Source organism: Bacillus rossius, chromosome 7 (genome assembly GCF_032445375.1).
Source record: "Bacillus rossius redtenbacheri isolate Brsri chromosome 7, Brsri_v3, whole genome shotgun sequence".
In the NCBI taxonomy this organism is placed as follows: Eukaryota; Metazoa; Arthropoda; class Insecta; order Phasmatodea; family Bacillidae; genus Bacillus; species Bacillus rossius.
Window position 1 is genome coordinate 60,920,349 of NC_086335.1, and position 20,605 is coordinate 60,940,953.

The following is a 20,605-nucleotide window of genomic DNA, read 5'->3' on the forward strand; positions in this document are numbered from 1 at the left end:
GCAAACAAGAAAATAAAAATTACAAAATACCTTTTGCTTCCTGAAATGCTTTGGAATCATTTTGTAAGACAGCACTGTGTTACATCAAGCAGTCTACCAATAGTTTTATAGTTTTAACATTCATGATTGCGATATCGCAAGTGCCGCCATGTGCGAGTCCCTGCTGTGCTTGCAAAAAGCTTGCTTCAATAAAAACAAGGGCCTCATAATCAGATTTTGTCACATATGGAGTTGTGTGTTTCTTGCTGCAAGTATTGCTCTCTTGGGTAATGACTGAAAAACATATCAGGAAGTAAAAAAAAAAGTTATAATTTTTACTCTGCTTACTTTTGTTGATTAAAACAAACTTAATAAAATCTTGTGCAGTTTTAAATACGATAAACAACTTAAAGTACCTCAACATTCTCTTGGGAAATATTTCGATACATGTCAGGATGTGAGAAAAAGTTTTTCAGAATTTTTTCTTTATTCATTTAAAAGCCGCAAAACAATACAATTACTCTGTGCATTTTATTTGCTGTTAGAAGAGAGGTGGGTAATAATCTTACGTTGTGGCTTTTCCACAAACTAAAAAAAAATTAGACAAAAACTTTTTTTGACACTAGTCATAGCCCTGAATTTATCCTGAAAACAGACTTTAAATTTCTACAGGTTAGCAAGTAATCAAAGTTTAAAGCTTACATTATAATACCTGTGCATTCACACATACCTGTACGTTCTTAAAGTACAAACACTGGGAAAAAAACTTTTGGACGGAGGACATTCATATGCTTCTGTTACATCAGATATATATCTTGAGAAATAATAATAAAATGTAATATATCTTCAGTATGGTGTTTTATTATACTAGTACAGGTAGGGCTTGTTCTTAAGTATAGAATATGATACCACAGGTAAAATATATACTGTAGTAGGTATGTTCTAAATCTAGAATAAGCATGGCCATAGCATAAAATACGTTACCAGAAAGCTAGTTTAATACACAAACATATTTTGTGCAAAACAAGCATTAGAATACTCCCAAACTAAAACCCCCATATAATCATGCTAGTCACATAATAATGCAGAAATGGTAATGACATAAATGTGCCATGTTAATGTCATCATTAAGGTGATAATGATATTGTGATACATACTTGTCCCGAAAGTGAAATTGGTAAAAGTTCCGTATAACATATTCAAATTCATCCCTTGATCCAGAAGGCATGATCTTGTATACATTGTTCCTGTGGTACATTTTGCTTGATGTTTTGATTTGGTACATTGAAAGAACATGGGCATACTAACTTGTGTTATTACAATTTATATATGAATGTAAAACAGTTACAAAAGAAATTATTTCACAACACCTGAGATAATTTGTTTGTCTTGTGATGTTCTAGTATTTGTTATGTCCATACTCTTTCGACGTAACAAATTAAAACAGCAAGCATCTTGTACCACAAAACCAAGGGATCAATTTGGACACGTGATACGAAAAAAATTACGTCAACCTAGGCTAAACTTTAAAACCTGTAGAGAGAAAATATGAACTAAATGATGATACATATCTCTTAATTTACACGCAAATCTGAAAGTTAGTTAAAGTTCAGTATCGCATATCCAAGTTTTTCACTTGATCCCGAGGTACATGATGCTTGCTGTTTTAATTTTGTGCGTTGAAAGATCCTGAACATAACGAATACTTTTAATATAACAGTGAATAATAATCTTAAGATTATTACTAAATATGCACTTTCTTTCTATGAATTAAACACTTAACCTCACAATTATTATTAATAAGTGTTTTTGATATCCACCAACATGGCCGTGCTGTTATGAAAGTAAAAACAAAGTCACGAAGTTGGCCGAAGGTGAAGTCTTCGGGTATGTTCGGGTTGGTCCTCAACCCTTTGTGAAATGTAGGCTTCCCGGCATGCAGCGCTGTGGTTGGCTAGTGGTGCCATCGCACGGCGAGAGTTGGAACCGTGTATCTGGTTGGCCTGGCGACGGTGGCGCAAACGCATCGTAGGTACACGCGCCGCGTAGGAGGCGGGCTAATGCTGTCTGGCCTGACTGCAAGTTGCTTCAGCGACTCGTGTTGATTCCGTGGTGGTCACGTTGCGGTTGTGATGTTTGAATCTACTGTTTTGAAGTGAACCATAAAGCGATGGCGCAGGCTGTGGAAGAGACAGTGACGGCTAAAATTTACCCTACACTCGATGAGTCTCCACAGCTTAGAGGTAAGTTTTACGCTTCCGTATATATTTTTTTTACGATTTGATTTATTTTTTCGAGACGAGTTAGCCTGTGACAATGGAATGAGTCACCTCTCGTGAAATACTAGAACTTTAGTATAAATATTATTATATTAATCCTATGAACATGTAATTTATTTCATTTGTCTGATTTAAGCCGTTCAATACGAAAAGTGAATAATTCTGAACGTGTACCTACGCGTTTGTTTGATACAGTAGCATGGAAATAGTTAAAACGTTTTCAAGTTTCATTTCATAAACTAATTTTTAGTCATATTCTTAACTTGGAGTTTGAAAGGTAAATTATGTAAACACGTTGTGAGGGCACTGAATTGGGCGAAGCGTACCTCTTCCAACCAGTTTCGTTGATGTCATTTTTTTTTTTGGGCACCTGCCAGCGGCACTTTTGGCGAGAGTGGTGCTATAACGAGACAGCTTTCACATCCGTCGCTTCAGATGCGCATTGATGCTGTGTGGCTACGAAACGTCACCAAAGTTTGTGTTGACGTCATGTCGCTAAGGTTGGGTGGAAAAAAACGGTACCAAACTACAGTCGACCAATTTTTGGGTTAACGCACGTACTTACTCGGCCGTAATGTATAAATATAGGCAACGGGTCAGGGTACTCGTTCCTGCATACCTATATGTAAAGGCTCGGTTAAGATCAACGTAAGCATTTACACATAAGAAGTTATAGTTGTAAACAAAACAAGCACACCCAAACAGGATTATTTGTTTTCTTTAGTTTGCGTGGAATAAATGCTGCTGGAGAAGGTCGTGTTTGATCATTAACGTTAAGATAAAATTCGTGAAGTTTTAACAGTTATGTATATTTTCTGTGCTTGTCAAATGTTTAATGTCTAGTATTGTGTATACGCCTTAAAAAAAGATATCTTAATTTTAGACCGACCATCGAATTTATAGAGCCTACGTATTTTAATGAAGTTTTGCGGCATCGTCCGATGAGTTACCCTCTTTCAAAAAATCCTGAATTGACATCGACGGAAATCGAACCCAGATCTTCGAGGTGGGAGAAGGGAAGAGTGATCAGACCAATCAAACACTGAAATTACAATAGCGCGTCAGAGGCGAAGGGCTTAATGCAACAGCCAAATAATCACATTATTGCGAGCATGCTGTTATACCCGCACGTGAAACATAGACAATTATGTGTATAAAATATTTATTGTCATAACATTAACCCACACATACGACCGCCATTGACGTTAATAAATGTTTTTTTTTTTTACTTGACATTATTGTGAGAAATATGCTTTATCCCATTTAAGAAATATGAGTCATTCCATATCAAATCAACCAAAGAAAAATTAATTTAGAAACTTCATGTTTCAGATTTATATGATTTTTTGTATATTGGTAATATCAACTAAATACATTATAAATCTATTTTTTCTAAAAAAAAAATTTTGAGTTTTTTTTTGTATAAATTTTTGAAAATTGCAAAAATAGCCATTTTTAGCAATGTTTTGGATCACTCAAATACTTGTAGGTTTCCAACTAATGGTTCTAGAAGGCTGTTTGACAGCTCATTTTAAATTTCATTGAATGGGCTTCAATTTGATATGTAACATGACCAACTTTGGAAAAAAAGATAATTTTTATTTGTTTTCAAAATTTTTAATATTGAATTTCTAAAAAACACCATTTTCGATTATTTATTTTAAAAAGTATGTTATTCCTACATATATTGGTTAGATTTGTGCCAAATTTCAAGGTGGAGAATCAATGGGATCATGAGTAAATAAAAATGAGAAGTTTAGTAGATGCTTAAGGGGGCATGGTAGATAAATAAATGCTTTAAGCATCAGTTGGACGTTATTGGTTTTTGGAAGACAACATTGAAAAACTGCAAAACAATAATCCTACATAATGTTATTTGCCAACTTTATTAAAAAGACAATTCTCGAGCGTTGTTTCTTCCGCAGCAATTAAATTAAATGTTCGAAATTACCAAGGCAGAAGTTTTGGCTTCAAGTAATCTTCAGTTTTTAATTAATGCATTTAGCTCTGGTTTAGATACCATGCCGCCTTAAGAAATAGTTGCAGCAAGGAAGAGTAGCATAATTTTACATAAAATGTTGACTTAGTAATGTATTCAAATTTTATTGTTATAGACTAAAAAATTTTTACAAATTATAAAACACGGATAACAAATCTTACCTTACATTCATTCAGTGTTCTTTGATTAAACATTTGATCTATATGATAATACAAAGCACGTGATCTTGCGGAACAGATGTAGCCTAAGTTCTGGTTGATTTCATATGGAATGATCCATATGCTTTATCCCATTTTAACTTTCATTCGAGAATACATTCAGATATATCACAGATATTTTTAGAAATAAATAAAACTTTTTAAAAATGCAAATAAATATAATACTATTAATGCATTGTTCTAACCATAATTCGAAAACATAATTCTGACACTCATTTCAATAAAGTCGCGCCCGCGACGCGATAGAAATAAAACAAATCTTTCTATTTGGTAAGTATGTCAGCCCCGCGAATTTTGTGGTAGTGACATCGTAGATACCTACATTGTATTTACGTAATTGGCTAAGAAATTATTTTTTCGAGCCGCGCCCCTTGGCGTTATTGGAATTTCAGCTGAAAATCGTTACAATTGGTACTGGACAAACAAGGCTTCCGTGCATTGTCTGAAAAATGTGTGATTGTGATCGAAAATAACAAGGTTTGATGACGTGAGTGGACGCGCACCGCACCACAACTAGCCTCATGACGGGAGCAGATATTGGTTCCCGAAACGTCGCATTTATTTGAAGTAAAAAGCGTAATACTGTGTTCGTTCGTGCTGTCGCCGTAGTGTCGTCCAGATTATCTGCTCAATTTCATCACTGAGTTCGTCTGTCGCTGGGTTCTCTGGAGTTGTTTTCTCTGTATTTACTGTTCTGGTTGCAACTCTCTCGTCATGTGCTGTCAATTTTTTCTGGCTAAATTCCTTCTACGGAATTCTCTGTGTTTGTCTAAGCATGTAACACTTTTGATCAGCTAATATTGTTTTCCGTTGTTTTATCCATTCTTATGTGTTGCCCATTCCTGAGGTTTTTTCTTTTACAACAACTAGCATAAACCAGCAATGGCATATGCCCAACATTTTATGTTTAGTCAATCTTCCCCATTTCAACTTGTGAGCTCTTACGCACCAAAATGCATGCTTAAAAATCTTTTTCATGTGCGTGTGGATAACAGGATCTAATTGCATAATTATTTTGGTCTTAGCATTACTACGTTAGCAAATAAACTTAAATTATTAACGCACCCAGGTAACTTTGTTACTGTTGTGTTGCTAGTCAGTGAAATTTTTAAAATCAATCTCATTGGTTACCGTTAAGTTTGCGTGCGCTGGGGAATCGGCAGACGGACAGCGAAAACGTAATTATCTTGCACTGTCGTGTTGTGTCCGTGTTTTACGTTTCTGTTTCATTGCTTAACACCGTAAGTGACATTACAAGGGGTACTCGAACTGGAAGTACAAAATTACGCAACTAAATGAATGAGTGCTTTTCGATTAATTTGAGTTAAAGAAACGTCGCCATTATAAAAATAATTGTAGGTTGTATTTGATGTAACATCTAAGTAAATACTTGTAAATTTTTTTTTTCATTTTATATTTGACTGGTACTAATTGATACAGTGAAAACATTTTTAATAAGGAAGTTTCGTGAAATGCATGCACATATATAACAATCATAACTACGAAACAAAGGTAGAATCATAAAGTAAATTGCTGTAAAATCGTGCCGACGCAAATGGAGCGTTAAAAATTACTTCAATTAAACATTGTTGTATATTTATCAGTCATATTGTGGCAAGAAGTTGTCGAGATATTACGAAGTTTAGGTGTAATTCCTGCTTTAAAAATTAATTCATGTTATTACTTATGAGTCATTAGCAAAAATTTTATATATAAAAATGTGTCGTGGTTAGAATGTTTTATTTAACCCTTATTTATTTACATGTTAAAATCCTATGCTTACAATTTACTTGGTAGTTAATGTAGTTACTAACACTGCCAACAGATGTAGGGTACTTATCGAAATTTCATCGGCTGAAATCAACAGTAAGATTTCAATTGTGAACCGACTTCGCACAAGTCGTGTGCACAGTCGTGCGCTCGCTTATGTTTTATAATTGTGAACCCAGCGTTACTCTGGTTAGAGGTTGTGTTGGTTCACTCGTGTCGCACGCGCGCCATAGAGGTCGGACTCAGCTGTGTACAAGCTCCTTGGCGCACGCGGAACTCGGAAGAGACTCGACTCGGACTGCGAGCCGCTTTGTAACAGGCGAGGCCGTGCGTGACCTTGTTTTTGCGAGATCATCCACTCTTCTCCCCGCCCCCGTTACGTCATCGGCCAAGAAGTGCCGCGCTGCGCTCCTGCTACGCCAAGGTCGATAGACGTTGCTCTCCGCGTATTGTTGTGTCTGGTGTTACAACTTCAGTTCACGAACGGCCATTCACCATAACCTAATTTTTTTTTTTTTTTTGATGTGTCACATCTTAGCTCTCGGTATACGGCACATGCTATTGGGAATAATTTCGTGAATGGAACAGACAGAAGTCTAGGAACCGAAATGTGTAACCACGGTGCTGCCATCTGTGGCGGATGGCGCGAACCAGAGTCCACAAGACGTTATAGTATTAACTGTTTAATGAATTTCAACAAGATGGGCAGTATTTTAATAAATTTATTGTCGCAAATCAGGTCCAAAACGGGTTTCAAGTATTTTTAGCTTTTATCGGAGCTGTTTAATTATGTAGGTAGTTTGAAATTTATGTCTGTTAATCGAATGATTCTGAAGTCGTAGCTGCTCCGGCAGCGAATTCTACGTGTGATTCGCGTCTAGCAATGTTGTTGAAACACAATTTGCATGTATATTTATCATGCTCAGCATTAACTATACGTTCAATTTCGTGTCCGAGTTTCGTATTATAAGTGTATTTGCAACAAGTGAACATACGAACTTGCGCATTACCGAGGTTAGCTGTTAGTGTTAACACATCTCTGGCAAGTACTAAAAGACTTGCTCTTTTTTTTTAATATCGAATTAAACGTCAGGCAAATCATAAGATACGGGAACACAAATCAATAATCAGGGATGATGGCAAAGAAACGTATCATATGTCATGTAACTTGTTTTAATTTTGGAAGTTCTCAACGGTTCTTCCATTAGAACTCATTTCCCACCTGTCATTTTTAAAGGATTACATGATTGTTTACGAACGCTGACAATTACTTGAAGTTATTAGCACTGTTTACAGAACAGTGGAAGAATGATACGTAGACGGTATAGACCATTGGTAAAAAAAAATTTTTTGACAGACATTACCTAATTTACAATTTAATTCTACATCAAAAATTGCTTCAACGCTAATTATTCGCGCATCTGACTCTGCTTCAGTGAATCGCAGGTTTATCGTAACTACAGTAAGAAGAGGGCTTGCACCCTGTTGATTCGATCATGCACACCGTGCTGGGTCCTAAATTCGGACACGCGCGGCCGGTTGATTGAGAACGCCTCTGTCCAATCAGGAGCATCCGCTCGGCTAGCGGAGGCAGAGGATGCTGGACATGACAAATCACTGACTGCTGTAGAGATCAGGGGTCGTTACCACAACGCCGAACGTACAATAACGCCGAATACCATAACGCCGAATGCCAAATTGACCGCAACGCCGACATCTAGAAAACTGCTGTGTACCACAACGCCGAAATACAGTAACACCGAAAAATTTTGCTGCGGGGAGGGGGCCACAGCAGTGGCGTAGCCAGGATTTGTGTATGGGGGGGTGTTAAGAACCCCCCACCCCCCCCCCCCCCACCGGGAAAATTTGGATTTTAAGGTGTAAAATAGTGCTATTTTAGCAGTTTTCGGTGCTTAAATTAAAGTATTGTAATGTTAAAAATTTTATTAATTTTAATATGAAATTTTTTTGAGTGATGAATAAGAAATTAATTAAAGATTTGATGCTAATGGGCCGGGGGGGGGGGGGGTTGAACCACTAAACCCCCCGCCCTGTCTACGCCCCTGGGCCACAGGAGCAAAATTAAAAACAACTGAATGAATTTGTGTGTGTTTCTTAAATGTATCTTAACGCCGCAATACCACAACCTAACCTAGGCTAGGCTAGCTTAACCTAACCTTTGTGGCAGTCCTGCAATGACATTTATCGGCGTTAATGTATTTCGGCGTTGTGGTACACTGGTACACAGCAGTTTTCTAGCTGTCGGCGTTGTAGTCAATTTGGCATTCAGCGTTATGGTTTTCGGCGTTATTGTACGTTCGGCGTTGTGGTATTTCGGCGTTGTGGTGCGTCCCCGAGGTCAGTGACGTAGTTGGGGAGAGAGACCTGATGGAACAATGATGGAGGCTGTTAACCCCGCCATCAAATGTTCACAGTTTATAATATTTTTTTTTTCACCTGTATTCAAGCAAGAACAACTTTTTTTTTTAATTTGCATTAAAATATTTTTTTTTCTTTTCATTCCACGGGGTTAAACTGCTAAGATCATCAAGGAAGAAAATAATTAGACTTAGTCTGAAATTAATTACACTACAATTTATTGGCTTTGGCGCAGAACGTTTATGTGAATTTGTGGGTGTATAAAGAGAGTCCCACAACTCAACGTCAAGCCGAGAACAGTTGTCGTAGTTTTCAAGTTATATGCATTATTAAAATAAGTTTTTTGCTTACTTAGCAAAATATTATAAAATATGGCTGATTAAAGCAAATAACTTGCTGAGTTAGCAATTTTTTTTACACTGTGACTAGTCAAAGTTGTCCGTTTAAAAACAGTTGCCGCATAAGTCGCGCAAAGAATTCCCCCCCAAAGTAAAGAATGATTAATTTTATTTTGAGTTATCAATAGTAGGGTTATTGATGATTGCGAAAAAGAAATTTTAGTAAAATAAAGGTTTGTTTGTAGGAAGTATTTACAGACTGATTTCAGGCTTTTTAGCAAAAACATACCTAGTGTTATACTTAATACGAGTTTTATAATGTTTCAGGTTATAATACGAGTTTTAAAATGTTTCAGGTTAATTAATATTTTAGTAATGCCATAGAAGCATAACTTATAGCGTGTGGGGAAACTTTGTAGTATTAACTGTTAAGAGAATTTTTTAAAAATGGGCAGTATATTAATAAAATTGTTGAAAAATTGGTCCATAGTCGGGGTTCAGAAGTTTTAAAAGTATTTTTTTTTTTTATTTTATCGGAGCCGTTTCTTATAGTTTAAAATTCCCGTGTGTTTCGTGCTGCTATCTGCGTGTGACGGTGGCAAGTTAAGTGTACGATTCAGGCGGCGAATTGTAGCCGCGGGGGCAAAAGTATTTGTGAGATTCGCATCCAGAAATTTTGGTATTTGAAAAGTGAGTATTTTATTTTATCAGTATATTTAAGACGCTCGGCATTATTTTAAAGAACTCTAGTTAAATTTCGTGTCCGTATTTCGTATGACAAATTTATTTGCAACAATGAACAACACGAGAACTCGTGAATTTGCTCGTTACCGAGGTTAGATGTTTACCATTGGCGGGTACTGAAAGACCAGCTCACATTTTTATTTTGTACAAGTGGCTGTTTTCAACGACGGAAATTCTAACTCTTACTTCCAACTACGTCAGAGCATGCCGATTCCTGACAATTTCCTGACCAACCAACATGCTAACCTAGGCGACTCCGCCTGCCCGGGCACACACACGGTGTGCAGAGCTTCAGGAAAAACATCGCGATTTCTAAACTACTCAAGATATCTGTTTACGAAAAGCATTTAATAGTTCGCTGAGGGCCGAAAAGTACTTTCGATTTCGGATTAAGTTTTTAAGCTGTATTTTTAGAAGTGTTAAAATGGCTAAAACGCATGTTTTCAGAGTAATTTTTATGCGTGAAACAACCCGTACAGATTCTTGAAAGCACTTAAGGGACTTGCATTACCCCTTTATCATCATTTCTCGGCCATGTGATGTTACGGTCACCGCTCAAATTTCACAGTTATCCTGTGACGACGAGAAGACTGCGCGCCGGTTCAGAGCCTTGCGCTTAGAGGCTACACCGCGCTAGAAGCACCAGCGAGCGTCGCGCTTATCATCCCGCCTCACTAACACACATACACCCCTGACGAGGCGGGCCCCTAGAGCAGACATCAGCTCCGTGGACATGCCTCCACGCAGGATAGTGGGCGTGAGGTGTCAACGGTGGTGACCCACGGAGGTCGTTTTCATTCCGGTAAACGAGGGAATGCGGCCGGTGTCGCCGGGTCTCGCCCCGTGACCCGTCCACGACCTTGGTCTCTGGTTGCGGCGATGATGGGTCTCGACGACAGTGACCTTGGGACACACAGGCCAGGCGTGGGGAGTGGCGTCCACCGGGTCTTCGACTTGGCCCGATGGTCTCCCATGAATTAATGATGAGTTAAGATGGCGTGCGAGGGCACACACGGGTTGTGCAGAGCTTCAGGAAGAAAAAAGAAAGGCTATTTAAAAATTGCCCAAAATATCCGTGTGATGTCTTAACGAAAAGCACTTCAAGATACGCTGAAGGTGGATGGGTAGTAATCTTTACGTTTTTCGTTTTTAAACTGTGTTTTTTTTTTTTTTTTTTTTTTTTTCAGAATAATTATCAAGCACGAAACACCCGTTGGAGATTCTTGAATGCACTTTTAAGGGACTTGAAGTAGCCTACTTCTTTATCTTCATTTCTCGGTCATATCATGTACCTCTCAAAATTTCATAGCTGTCCTGTGTATGACGAGAAGACTGCGCGCCAATTCCACATCCATGCGCTTAGAGGCGATGCCTGGCTAGAACCACCAGCGAGCGTCGCACTTATTGTCAATACATCTCTAGCTAGGTTCTGAATTCACTCCGTTCAAATGCCGGGATCGCTTCTTCTTACAGGTAGGGCAAGTATTTTCCACAAGGAAAAAAAAACTCAACGCTCGTTAAACTGCAATAAGGTCTTCCCTCCCATTGTCAGCGAATTCTTCCTGTAGTTGGCTGCCGTCTGCGAGAGAAGCCATAGTCTCATTTTCGCACAAAATAATGTTGTGATTCCTGTGGACATCAGACGTGTGGTACTGGAAAGAAACTCAACCAATCAGAAGAAAAAAATGGTTGTCTGTAAAGTCGGTTTACGGACGATAGTTTAACGTAACGTCATAACTAAACATTGATGAAATTATAGTTTAGTTAAAGTACTAAATTTAAAAACTACTTTTAAAGCCCGCCTTAACCTATTTAATATAATAGTATATTCATAGGCCAATCGAGTGGAAGAGAGAGAGATGCGGCGCAAGCGTACAATGAGCGTAACGGGACACCACGTAACGGGACAATGTGCGTAACGGGACACTTTTTCGTGCGTGCAGCCGGCGTTCATCGATTTATTAGACGTCACGTCAAAAAATTGGTTGTCTGTATAGTCGGTTTACGGACGATAGTTTAACGTGACAACGTCATAACAAAACATTGACGAAATCGGCACAAGCGTACAATGAGCGTAACGGGACACAGCATAACGGGACAATGTGCATAACGGGACAATTTTTCGTGCGTGCAACCGGCGTTCATCGATTTATTAGACGTCACGTCAAAAAACGGACGATGCTTAAATGCTATTGCACACAGCTCGAAGTTGTTAAATCCTTTCGATAGAAATTCATGACCCTACCTGTATGCCACGGCCGATTCATTTTCCAATATCCCTGGTGTGTATGTTTTAACCGCATCTGATAACGTAGCTATCTAGGACGTTTAACACAAATAAAAATAAAATATGGATTCAGGGGTGTATTTGTGTCAGTGAGGCGGGATGATAAGCGCGACGCTCGCTGGTGCTTCTAGCGCGGTGTCTCCTCTGAAATTGCGTGCAGTCTTCTCGTCGTGCATAGCGAAATTATAGTTGGTAACCGTAACGTTAAATAGCGGAGATATTAAAATGGTGTCATGCAAGTCCTTTTGAGTGCATGTTCAATAATCCGTACTGGGAGTTTTGAATCTAAAAATTATACTGAAAAAAAAACCTCTCCTAAAAATATTGTTTGAAAACAAAACAGCGCATTCTTAGATGTTTTTCGTTAAAAGAAGCCACCCTTGATATCTTGAGCAGTTTTCAATTCGCTTGTTTTTTTTTTTCTGAAGCTCTGCGCAGCGTATGACGCCTAGGTAGGCGGGGCCCCTCCTTAAATGGCAAAATATTTTTACTGGGGTTGTAGTCTGCATTTGATTGATTAAGTTCTATCAGTGATTAATTTTACTTGACAGCAACTTAGGCAGGTCCTTATCCAAAGGCGCAAATCTGTAGGATTCGAAAAAGAGGGGGGGGAGGGGGGGGGGGGGAGAGAGAGAAAATTTTCTGGATACAATGTTCGTATATTGTACACAGCCCATATTTTGGCATACATACATGCATGCATGCAATAAGCAGAAAACTTAAAATATACGGAAAGTTTTCCATAGACCATAGTTTTGACTTCAACGTTTATCAACCCCGTTTCGCAGTCATAATTTTGCAACCGTAGGCGGGCCCCTTCAGTGAGGGACTGCTTAATTCCAGAAGGGGGGGGGGGGTTAGCGTGCCCCCCCCCCCCCCCCGGTTACCGACAGCTGGCCGTGACCTCTGTGGACCCCATCAGGATGTCTCCTCGAGTGTGCGTGGTGCGTTGGATTTTTTTTTTTTTTTTTTGTAAATGAAAAGCAAATATTTATCTAACATTACACATATATCGTGGGCTTAGTGGAAAAAGTCGGCAAGTCCAATTTCTGGAAAAAGTCTGTTAGTTCACTTACCAAGTTTTGCTTGCCTAGAATAGCGTTATAATGGACTTCCCGAAATAAAGCTAGAAGAAAAAGTCCACAATCATTCATTATTTGTACTTCCAAACGTTTTCTTGGCGAAGATATTGCCCTTACAACTTCATCTGTGAAGTTAACTCATTTTCACAAAAAAAGTGGACTTACCTACTTTTTCCACTAAGCCCACGATATTTAAAATATTTATACATTTTCATGGAAACAACTATATCTATACAAAATAGTGTTTGCAGTATATTGGGTTCAAATTCTTACCCGGGTATTTATGTTTTGTGTTGTTCCAGTACCTACAATAGTTAAAAGTTATTTTGTAAACCTTTCCCAGAATAGCTTTTCAGTATTAACTGCGCAAATAATAAGCATGACAAAATAAATTAAATTCCAATTATTGAATATTCGATTACATTTTCCATTATTTAAAAAAAATATGCTTAAATGTAACATCTATTAAAATATGAGATATGCGGAAATTTAGGAATAAATACTCAGTATTATCTCTAAAAACGTATTTCATATATGCAAGAACAACTGTAGCCATAGACTGTGTTACTAGTGGCTGCAAAAGACCCGACAGACATTTGGATGAATGTACGGGGATTGGTGGCATATAGTTGCTTTCGGATCGTGTTTAATGTTTATGGTAGCTGTGTAGGTAATTTATCGTTACTGACGTTTAGCATTTCATTACGGTGGTTTCTGTCTTGTAGCGGGTTTCATCTTCGTAATGATTTTTTTTATAGAAGAGCTCTGTATTTTGGATGCAACGTGATTTCCAAGATTTTTTTTTTTTTAATAGTAACGCTCATATGTTTATTCTTCTGTCTAGAGAGCATATTATTGCAACTTATTTGAAATATAATTGTACTGTATATTATACACGCTCGATAATCCGGAAAAATCTCTAATCAGACATGGTCGTGGTCCCGGAGGTGCCGGATCAGAGACATTTCATTCATTGTTACTTTCCATTGTGGTTCCTGGGCTAAGGTTACCTCGCCAGCCCGTGTGGTTATCGGCGAACTGTTGCGTAATGAGCGATAGTGGAAGTGCTAACTGGTGACGTCTGTCGCGGGCTAGGAGAAGTGTGGGATCAGTGGCTTATGTCAGCTCTGTGCGAGATGTTTACGTACGTTAGTGTCACGCAGTTACGTGGTAGTGCTTTGGGGTAGGCGGTGCAAGTCTACGTTCTCATCTTCATGAGAAAACCAAAGAAAATTAGTATTCCTCTGCAAAGTAAGTGTTTAGTTTTATTAACTGTTAACTAGTTATTTGCCCCCACTTCGTACGGATGCGATTTACTAATGTGTGGTTACCGTTCCTATGAAATAATATTGCGTTTAAAAAGCACGGTTTGATGGATCGCATATGATGTGGTGCATAGGTCAATTTTGATCTAAATTAAGTGCTTAAGGTAACTAACATATTAAATTAGATAATAATTAATATTATGAAGCAAATAGCTCATTCCCTATTAACCAATTCTGAAGATAAAAATGGTTACTGTGAGTCATCCTTATAAGATAGACATGTAATATCGCGGTCATTTCTGTATGTAGTTCATTATCTGATATCAGTCGTTATAAGTAAACTTAAGTCATGTAAGCGGCCTAAAAGCGTCATTTTACGACTCGATTACAAAATATCTATATTTATCTCTTATCTTTAAAATTAATGTGAATGTATTATACACAATAAACCTTCCGGGAAAAGAAATACACTGGTGAAAACCATTGTGTAGTTTAAAAGAAGAAAACGAACAGACAGACGCGGATAGCGACTTTGTTTTAAACGATTTAATAATAAATTTGTACCTATACATTTATAATATATAAATAGATTGGGAGGCGGGGTTTAAAGTCTAATTTAAGTTACCAAAAAAAGTATAATATTAAAAAAAATTAAATACGTGAAAAATAGTGTATTTATAGTTTCCTGTCCTTTTCCTGTAAGAATGTAGGGGTAGTAATTACATAAGCGACGCCATCTTGGTGAAGTCATAGGTATTGTTATGGAACGGGGATCTAGACTACTAGATTTCTTTGGCGTATTTGTAAATAGGTGGTTTTTAACTTTAGGACATCGCTCGAAGTACGTATTAACAACATGAATAGTAAATGATGATTTTTTTATATATTTTTTAATGATATATACAGACCCCTAAATTTCAGATCGAGCCTGTGTCCGAAATACTGTTCGTTCGGAATGTTGGTTGGGTCATCGCAAATCTAAGGAAGGGTTCTAGTCTCGGGTGCTTGCAGGGATTGTTCTTTAATTAATTTGCTTGGACTCAATGTTTAGTGTTTTTGCACATTATTTTTAATAAATTCATAATATAACCATATGTTATTGTTTATAATAGGTTTTTCTATTAAAACGGTCCTTATTTAATGGTTTTAATTAACTTAAAAGTATAAATTGAAGTTATTTGGCCTCTGGATTGTAGCCGCGTCCAAAGTGAATATATCACGACGTTTCTGTCGCCAACATCAGGGTAAAGTTAACCTACTGAGGTTATTGCGATTTCTCGTGCCTTTCAATACTCCAGCTTGAGAGTGGAGTGTTCCCCGATTGGCTGCAGCTGTGGGCCGATCACAGCCTTCCTTTCGTCTGGTTGGCCTCTTCGGAAAAAAAAACCCTCAAAACCTAGCTCTGCATCTAACAAAAGAGAGGTCGCCTCTGGTTGGCCAAACAGCCCAGCCAATCAGAAGAGAAGAGGTCAGCTGATTTGCCAGCACCCCCCCAAGTCAATCACAGAAGCCCAGCTCCGATTGGGTAAACCAACAGGCCAACCAGAAGAAAGGAAGCTCTTTGGTGACTGTTGGGTGTCGCCGCAACCCTCTTACATTTTTTGAACTGGGCTGGCTGGCAGCCCGGCTGGAAACGACAAAAAGTCGCCCCCGAAACAACCAGTGCCACCCAAACCAATGCGGACAACAATGTCCAAGCCCAAACCCCCCCGCATGGTAGACTCTTTTTTTTTTCTGTTCAACTCTTCTTCCAGATCCATCCTTCTGTTTCCTATAACCAACCTGCTCGTTAACAATGCATGAAATGTTTGCATCCCGCATGTAAGTGCCCAGGGTTTTCCCTGTGTCTATGCAGGTTTTACCTGGGCCCCAACTTATCTAGTTTCAGTCTAGTACAGTCAGCGAGGGGAGTTAGTCATAGCTAAAACGTTGCCCATGGCTGGCCAATCTCCCTCCTAGCACGTGATGCATGCTTCCTCTCCCGCATGGCTTAAACCCTGCATGATTAAGGCTTCGGCCTGAGACGCACAATGATGGGAGAAACACGTTCCAATAATTCTTCAAAGAGAGCCTCGTCCATCCGTACGAAGTTTCTAAAACTCTCAGTGTCATGAAGCCTATGAATCATATAAACAAAAAAAAATAGACATTTGTGACGGTGATAACGATAACCCGTCTAAGTTTATATGTTATTAATAAAATTTAAACTAAATTCATTCCGAACTAATGCCAACACACCCTGGCCATTCCCTTCATTTCGTTTCTGTACCCAAGGTTTTGTCCACCATTTCGTTGAAATAAGTTTAATTTTACAACGTGACTTTTCTCTTGCAAGTGTTGTAGTCAATGCCACGACAGCGCACAATTTTCTTCTCTGTGTATTATGTAAAGTTTCAATATGATCCATTTTGTCTGTTTACACTAACAAAAGACTGTTCTCTGCGCGATATTCAGTTTGTTTACGTATTTCTGTTACCAGTTCGGGGATGGTGTGAATATGACCTGAATATTTCTGCTTACACTTCTGCTTTACAAATATATATAGGTACCCACTGTTATACCCGTGGGTGTAAAAGAGGCTAGCAGAAATAAGGTACCGTGTAGTCTCTCCCTAACCCAGACCCCTCCCAAATACACTTAGTTTCAGTTAGGTTATGAAAAAAAAAAAAAAGTTATTTGACCGACTTGATCGGAAGGTGCTGTAGTAAGTGGGAGTTGGACAGTGCGACGGGCGGAGATGAAGAAGCAGTCAGTCGGCGGGGCGTGTGAGTCACCAGTGTTTGTTCGGGGACTGGGCCGACTGCCATCTTCGATAACACCCCCACTCCTGGCCCCCTGAGCTTATCTGAACACGAGAACACGAGCGCGCGGGAGGTGAACTTCCTAGTTTCACACTGCGCTCAAGCGCTCCATAACAATACGTATGCGAAACATGTCTCGGAATGATGATGATGATACTATTGCCGGCTGGACTGTAAGAGTTTTTTTTTTATGTGTAAACTTTTTTAGCTCTCGGTGTATGGCATTTGGTGGGAAGCCTTCATTTCACAGACGAGAGAGCCACACCCGAAAATTCCCCGAAGTTCATGCTCGCTTTTTTTTTCCCCGTACCACAACAGGTGTATTTATTTGGGATGTAGCTTACTCATACGTCATACGCCGTTCTATCTCATTGCATAAACTGGTGTGGCATTACATTTTGCGGTCGATTAGGATAGGCTAGCTACATTATAAATACTTTAAAACATTGTGGATGATTGGTTATATTAGGTAAGTATAGCTACATTAAAAATACTGTAAAATCATTTTATGCTTGCTTAGCAAATAACTATTTAATATGTAGCTATCCAGCGCTAGGAAACCGTTTACATTATTTCACAGTATCTTTAATGTAGCTATCCTAACCAAATCAACCGTCCACAATGTTTTAAAGTATTTATAATGTAGCTAACCTAACATAATTGACCATTAGTTATCATGAGTTGTCCAAAATAAACATTCACGGACACATGGCAAAAGAAAAATATGGCGGCGTGCAAATAAATACAGTTGCCTTGTTTATGATCTTTCCTTTTATCAACACCGCCATATTTATTACAATGAACAAAAAAAAACCGAAGATGTACGATCGGGAGTTTGGCTCTCTCGTTTGTGAAAAGAAGGCTTCCCGCATTTGGTAGGAGTGATCTCGTGAATGGAACGGAAATTGTAACCACAGTGCTGCCATCTGTGAAAGTCTCTTGAAGTATCGAAAATATAGCGGACCTGCGTGATTTACCCGTATCTATTCATTTGTGAACATTTCAGAATTTACACCGCGCATAGGTATTTAAAAAATAAAACGTTATAATAGTGAATATACTTTTATACGTTAATGTTATAATTTATAGTTATAAAAATAAATTATGAAAACTTGCACAAGAATACGTTCGAATCCTGACATGTAGAACAGCGCAGCGTTCATCATGCTGTAGAGATATAACAAATTGTTAGCCTACATATGTTCGACGACATGAAATATAAAATAATTTTATGATGACATTTTTATTGTTAAAACTTAAATGTTAAATCATTTCAATAAGGTTAAAGTTTGTTTGTAGGAAATATTTATAGAATTATTTCTATCGTTTAAGCAAAAAATCAATTATACATATACTTAGTGTTATGTGTTTTAAAATGTTTCGTATTAATATTTTAGTGATGCCATAGAATATAACTTCTAACGTGTGTATCCAAGTACACACGATCGTGAATGCGTCCAGTGAATTACGTTAAACAAACAGTGGCGCACGCCATTGGGGGGGGGGGGGGGGGGGGTGAGAGAATACCACCTCTTTGCTTGCTGTTTGCTTTAATTTTTTTTTTAATTGGTGGGAATGAGAGATTTTTTAGAATTTCTTAGGATTTGGGGTTTTGGGGGGGGGGGGGGGAGATATATCCTCCATTTTTTTTAGGAGGTGGATTTAGGTTTCAGGGGAAAAAAATATAACATTGTTTCAGAAAAATCTAATATGTATAGTATATATGTAAAATATTTATATTTAGAGGAAAAAGTACAAGTATATAAGTTACTGTACATAAAACCATTTAAATATTAAATAAATCTCTTCATCAGTTAAATTATCCAGCTAAATATTGACGTTTGTTTATTTGCTTTTTTTTTTATTTATTTCATTTATTTATTGTAAAATCGGAACGCGAACGCAGTGTCTTACCACTACATTACCCCTCTCCTCGCGGACGAGTGCTTTTCAAGTCTAGCGGGCGTGTGAACGCCTTGTAGGCGACCTTTTGGACGGGAAACTCGCTGGTTCGTTGTCTACAATACACCGAGACCATTGTTTAGTTGTGTTCTCGCGTGCTCCGTGTATATTCTCTCGCGTGTTTGTCCCTTCTTCACTTCTGTTTTGGGGGTTGTCTGGTTTCAAAGCTTCTCCCGACAAAAGAAACACTGTACATTGTTTGATAAATTTTCATCTTACGCGGAAGGGTGGGGGGGGGGGGGGGGAAATCGCCGGGGCCCGGTTAGAATTCTAGACACAAAAAAATGTTTCGCCTGAATTTACCCTGAAGAACAGAAAATTGCAAGTACAGGGTAAATGGCACACACTGTTTCCAGATGGATACTATCTAGCTTTTTAACATTAAAAATCTTCAATCTTTGCATCTTCGTTAATTAAAATAAGTTTTTTATATTATCTTAACAAAGAAATAGTTTTTAAGCCCGTAAAAGACTCTATTGACGGTATTATCAAAGTGGTACAGTCTGAAAGAACCAATTATCTCTCAATTTTTATCTGTGTCTATATCGCTCTCTATTGCTCTCTTTGTCTCTCTTTCGACACAGGAAGGAAACCAACCATGTCACTGTATTGCTTCCCCATCAGAAATAGTGCCTAGTTTTTTTTCTTCTTCTTAATTACTCTGAACACTCAGTGGAAGTAGCCTCTTGACGCAATTCCACGTGAACTGTTTACGCCGGCGCTGTAATGAGCTCGTCGTTGGGTCGTTGGAAAAATTTCCACTCGTTTGCTGCGAGTCTTCCCACTGCGTTCAGTCTTAAATCTTTATATATATATTTCTTGTGTGCGTGTGTATGTCACTGAACTCCTCCTAGACGGCTGGACCGATTTTGATGAAATTTTTTGTGTGAGTTCACGGGGATTCGAGGATGGTTTAGATTCACAATTGGATATTTTATCTCGATTCTGAGTTAAGAAAAAACTAAAAAATGTAATGTGTGTCATAGATATACAAACTGTTAGTGTCATTCCTCTATGTCTGCCGAGCAATAGCTTTCAAGCCATTACGTTACGTTTTGCTATTGTAAGGAACTAAGTAGAGAGTAAGAAAAAAAAGCTCTTGACAGTTTGTAGTGTCGCCATATTTGTTTCAATTTTCAATACCGTTTTTGTATATTACAATTTAAATTGCAGAAAAAATCATGTTTCATAGACACATAAATAGTGAGTGTGTCATTTCTCTATGTCCACGAGGTCTCGCCGCGTTATTTTCTCCTTGGGGCGAACCCGTCCGCTTGATTAAATAAACAGGTTTTATCGTTGAATGATTTCATGATTTATTTCATGAAAATCTGCTCTCATAAAAAAGTTAGTTTTATAGACATTCAATAGGTGTCTCGCTCTCTCTGAAGATCAATCTATGAATCTTTACAAATTTATTTCCTTTATTTTTTTTAGTTTGATTTGATACAATATGATTTCACTAAAAGTCAATTTCTACCCATTCCTATTTTCATTTACAC

The 20,605-nt window shown here is 38.1% G+C and overlaps 1 protein-coding gene across 2 annotated transcripts in view; it reads left to right on the forward strand.

The window, feature by feature from the left end:
• Positions 1-1,952: 1,952 nt before the first annotated feature.
• Positions 1,953-20,605, forward strand: part of LOC134534164 (1-phosphatidylinositol 4,5-bisphosphate phosphodiesterase eta-2-like) — a 49,027-nt gene continuing 30,374 nt past the window's right edge. The window contains exon 1 of one of the 2 annotated variants that reach the window (XM_063372300.1): positions 1,953-2,222. In XM_063372300.1, the coding sequence (XP_063228370.1) occupies positions 2,150-2,222 (73 nt within the window). In that variant the 5' untranslated portion in view covers positions 1,953-2,149. Of the gene's footprint in view, positions 2,223-14,195; positions 14,327-20,605 lie in introns of those variants that run through there. The other variant, XM_063372301.1, reaches the window with a different exon arrangement.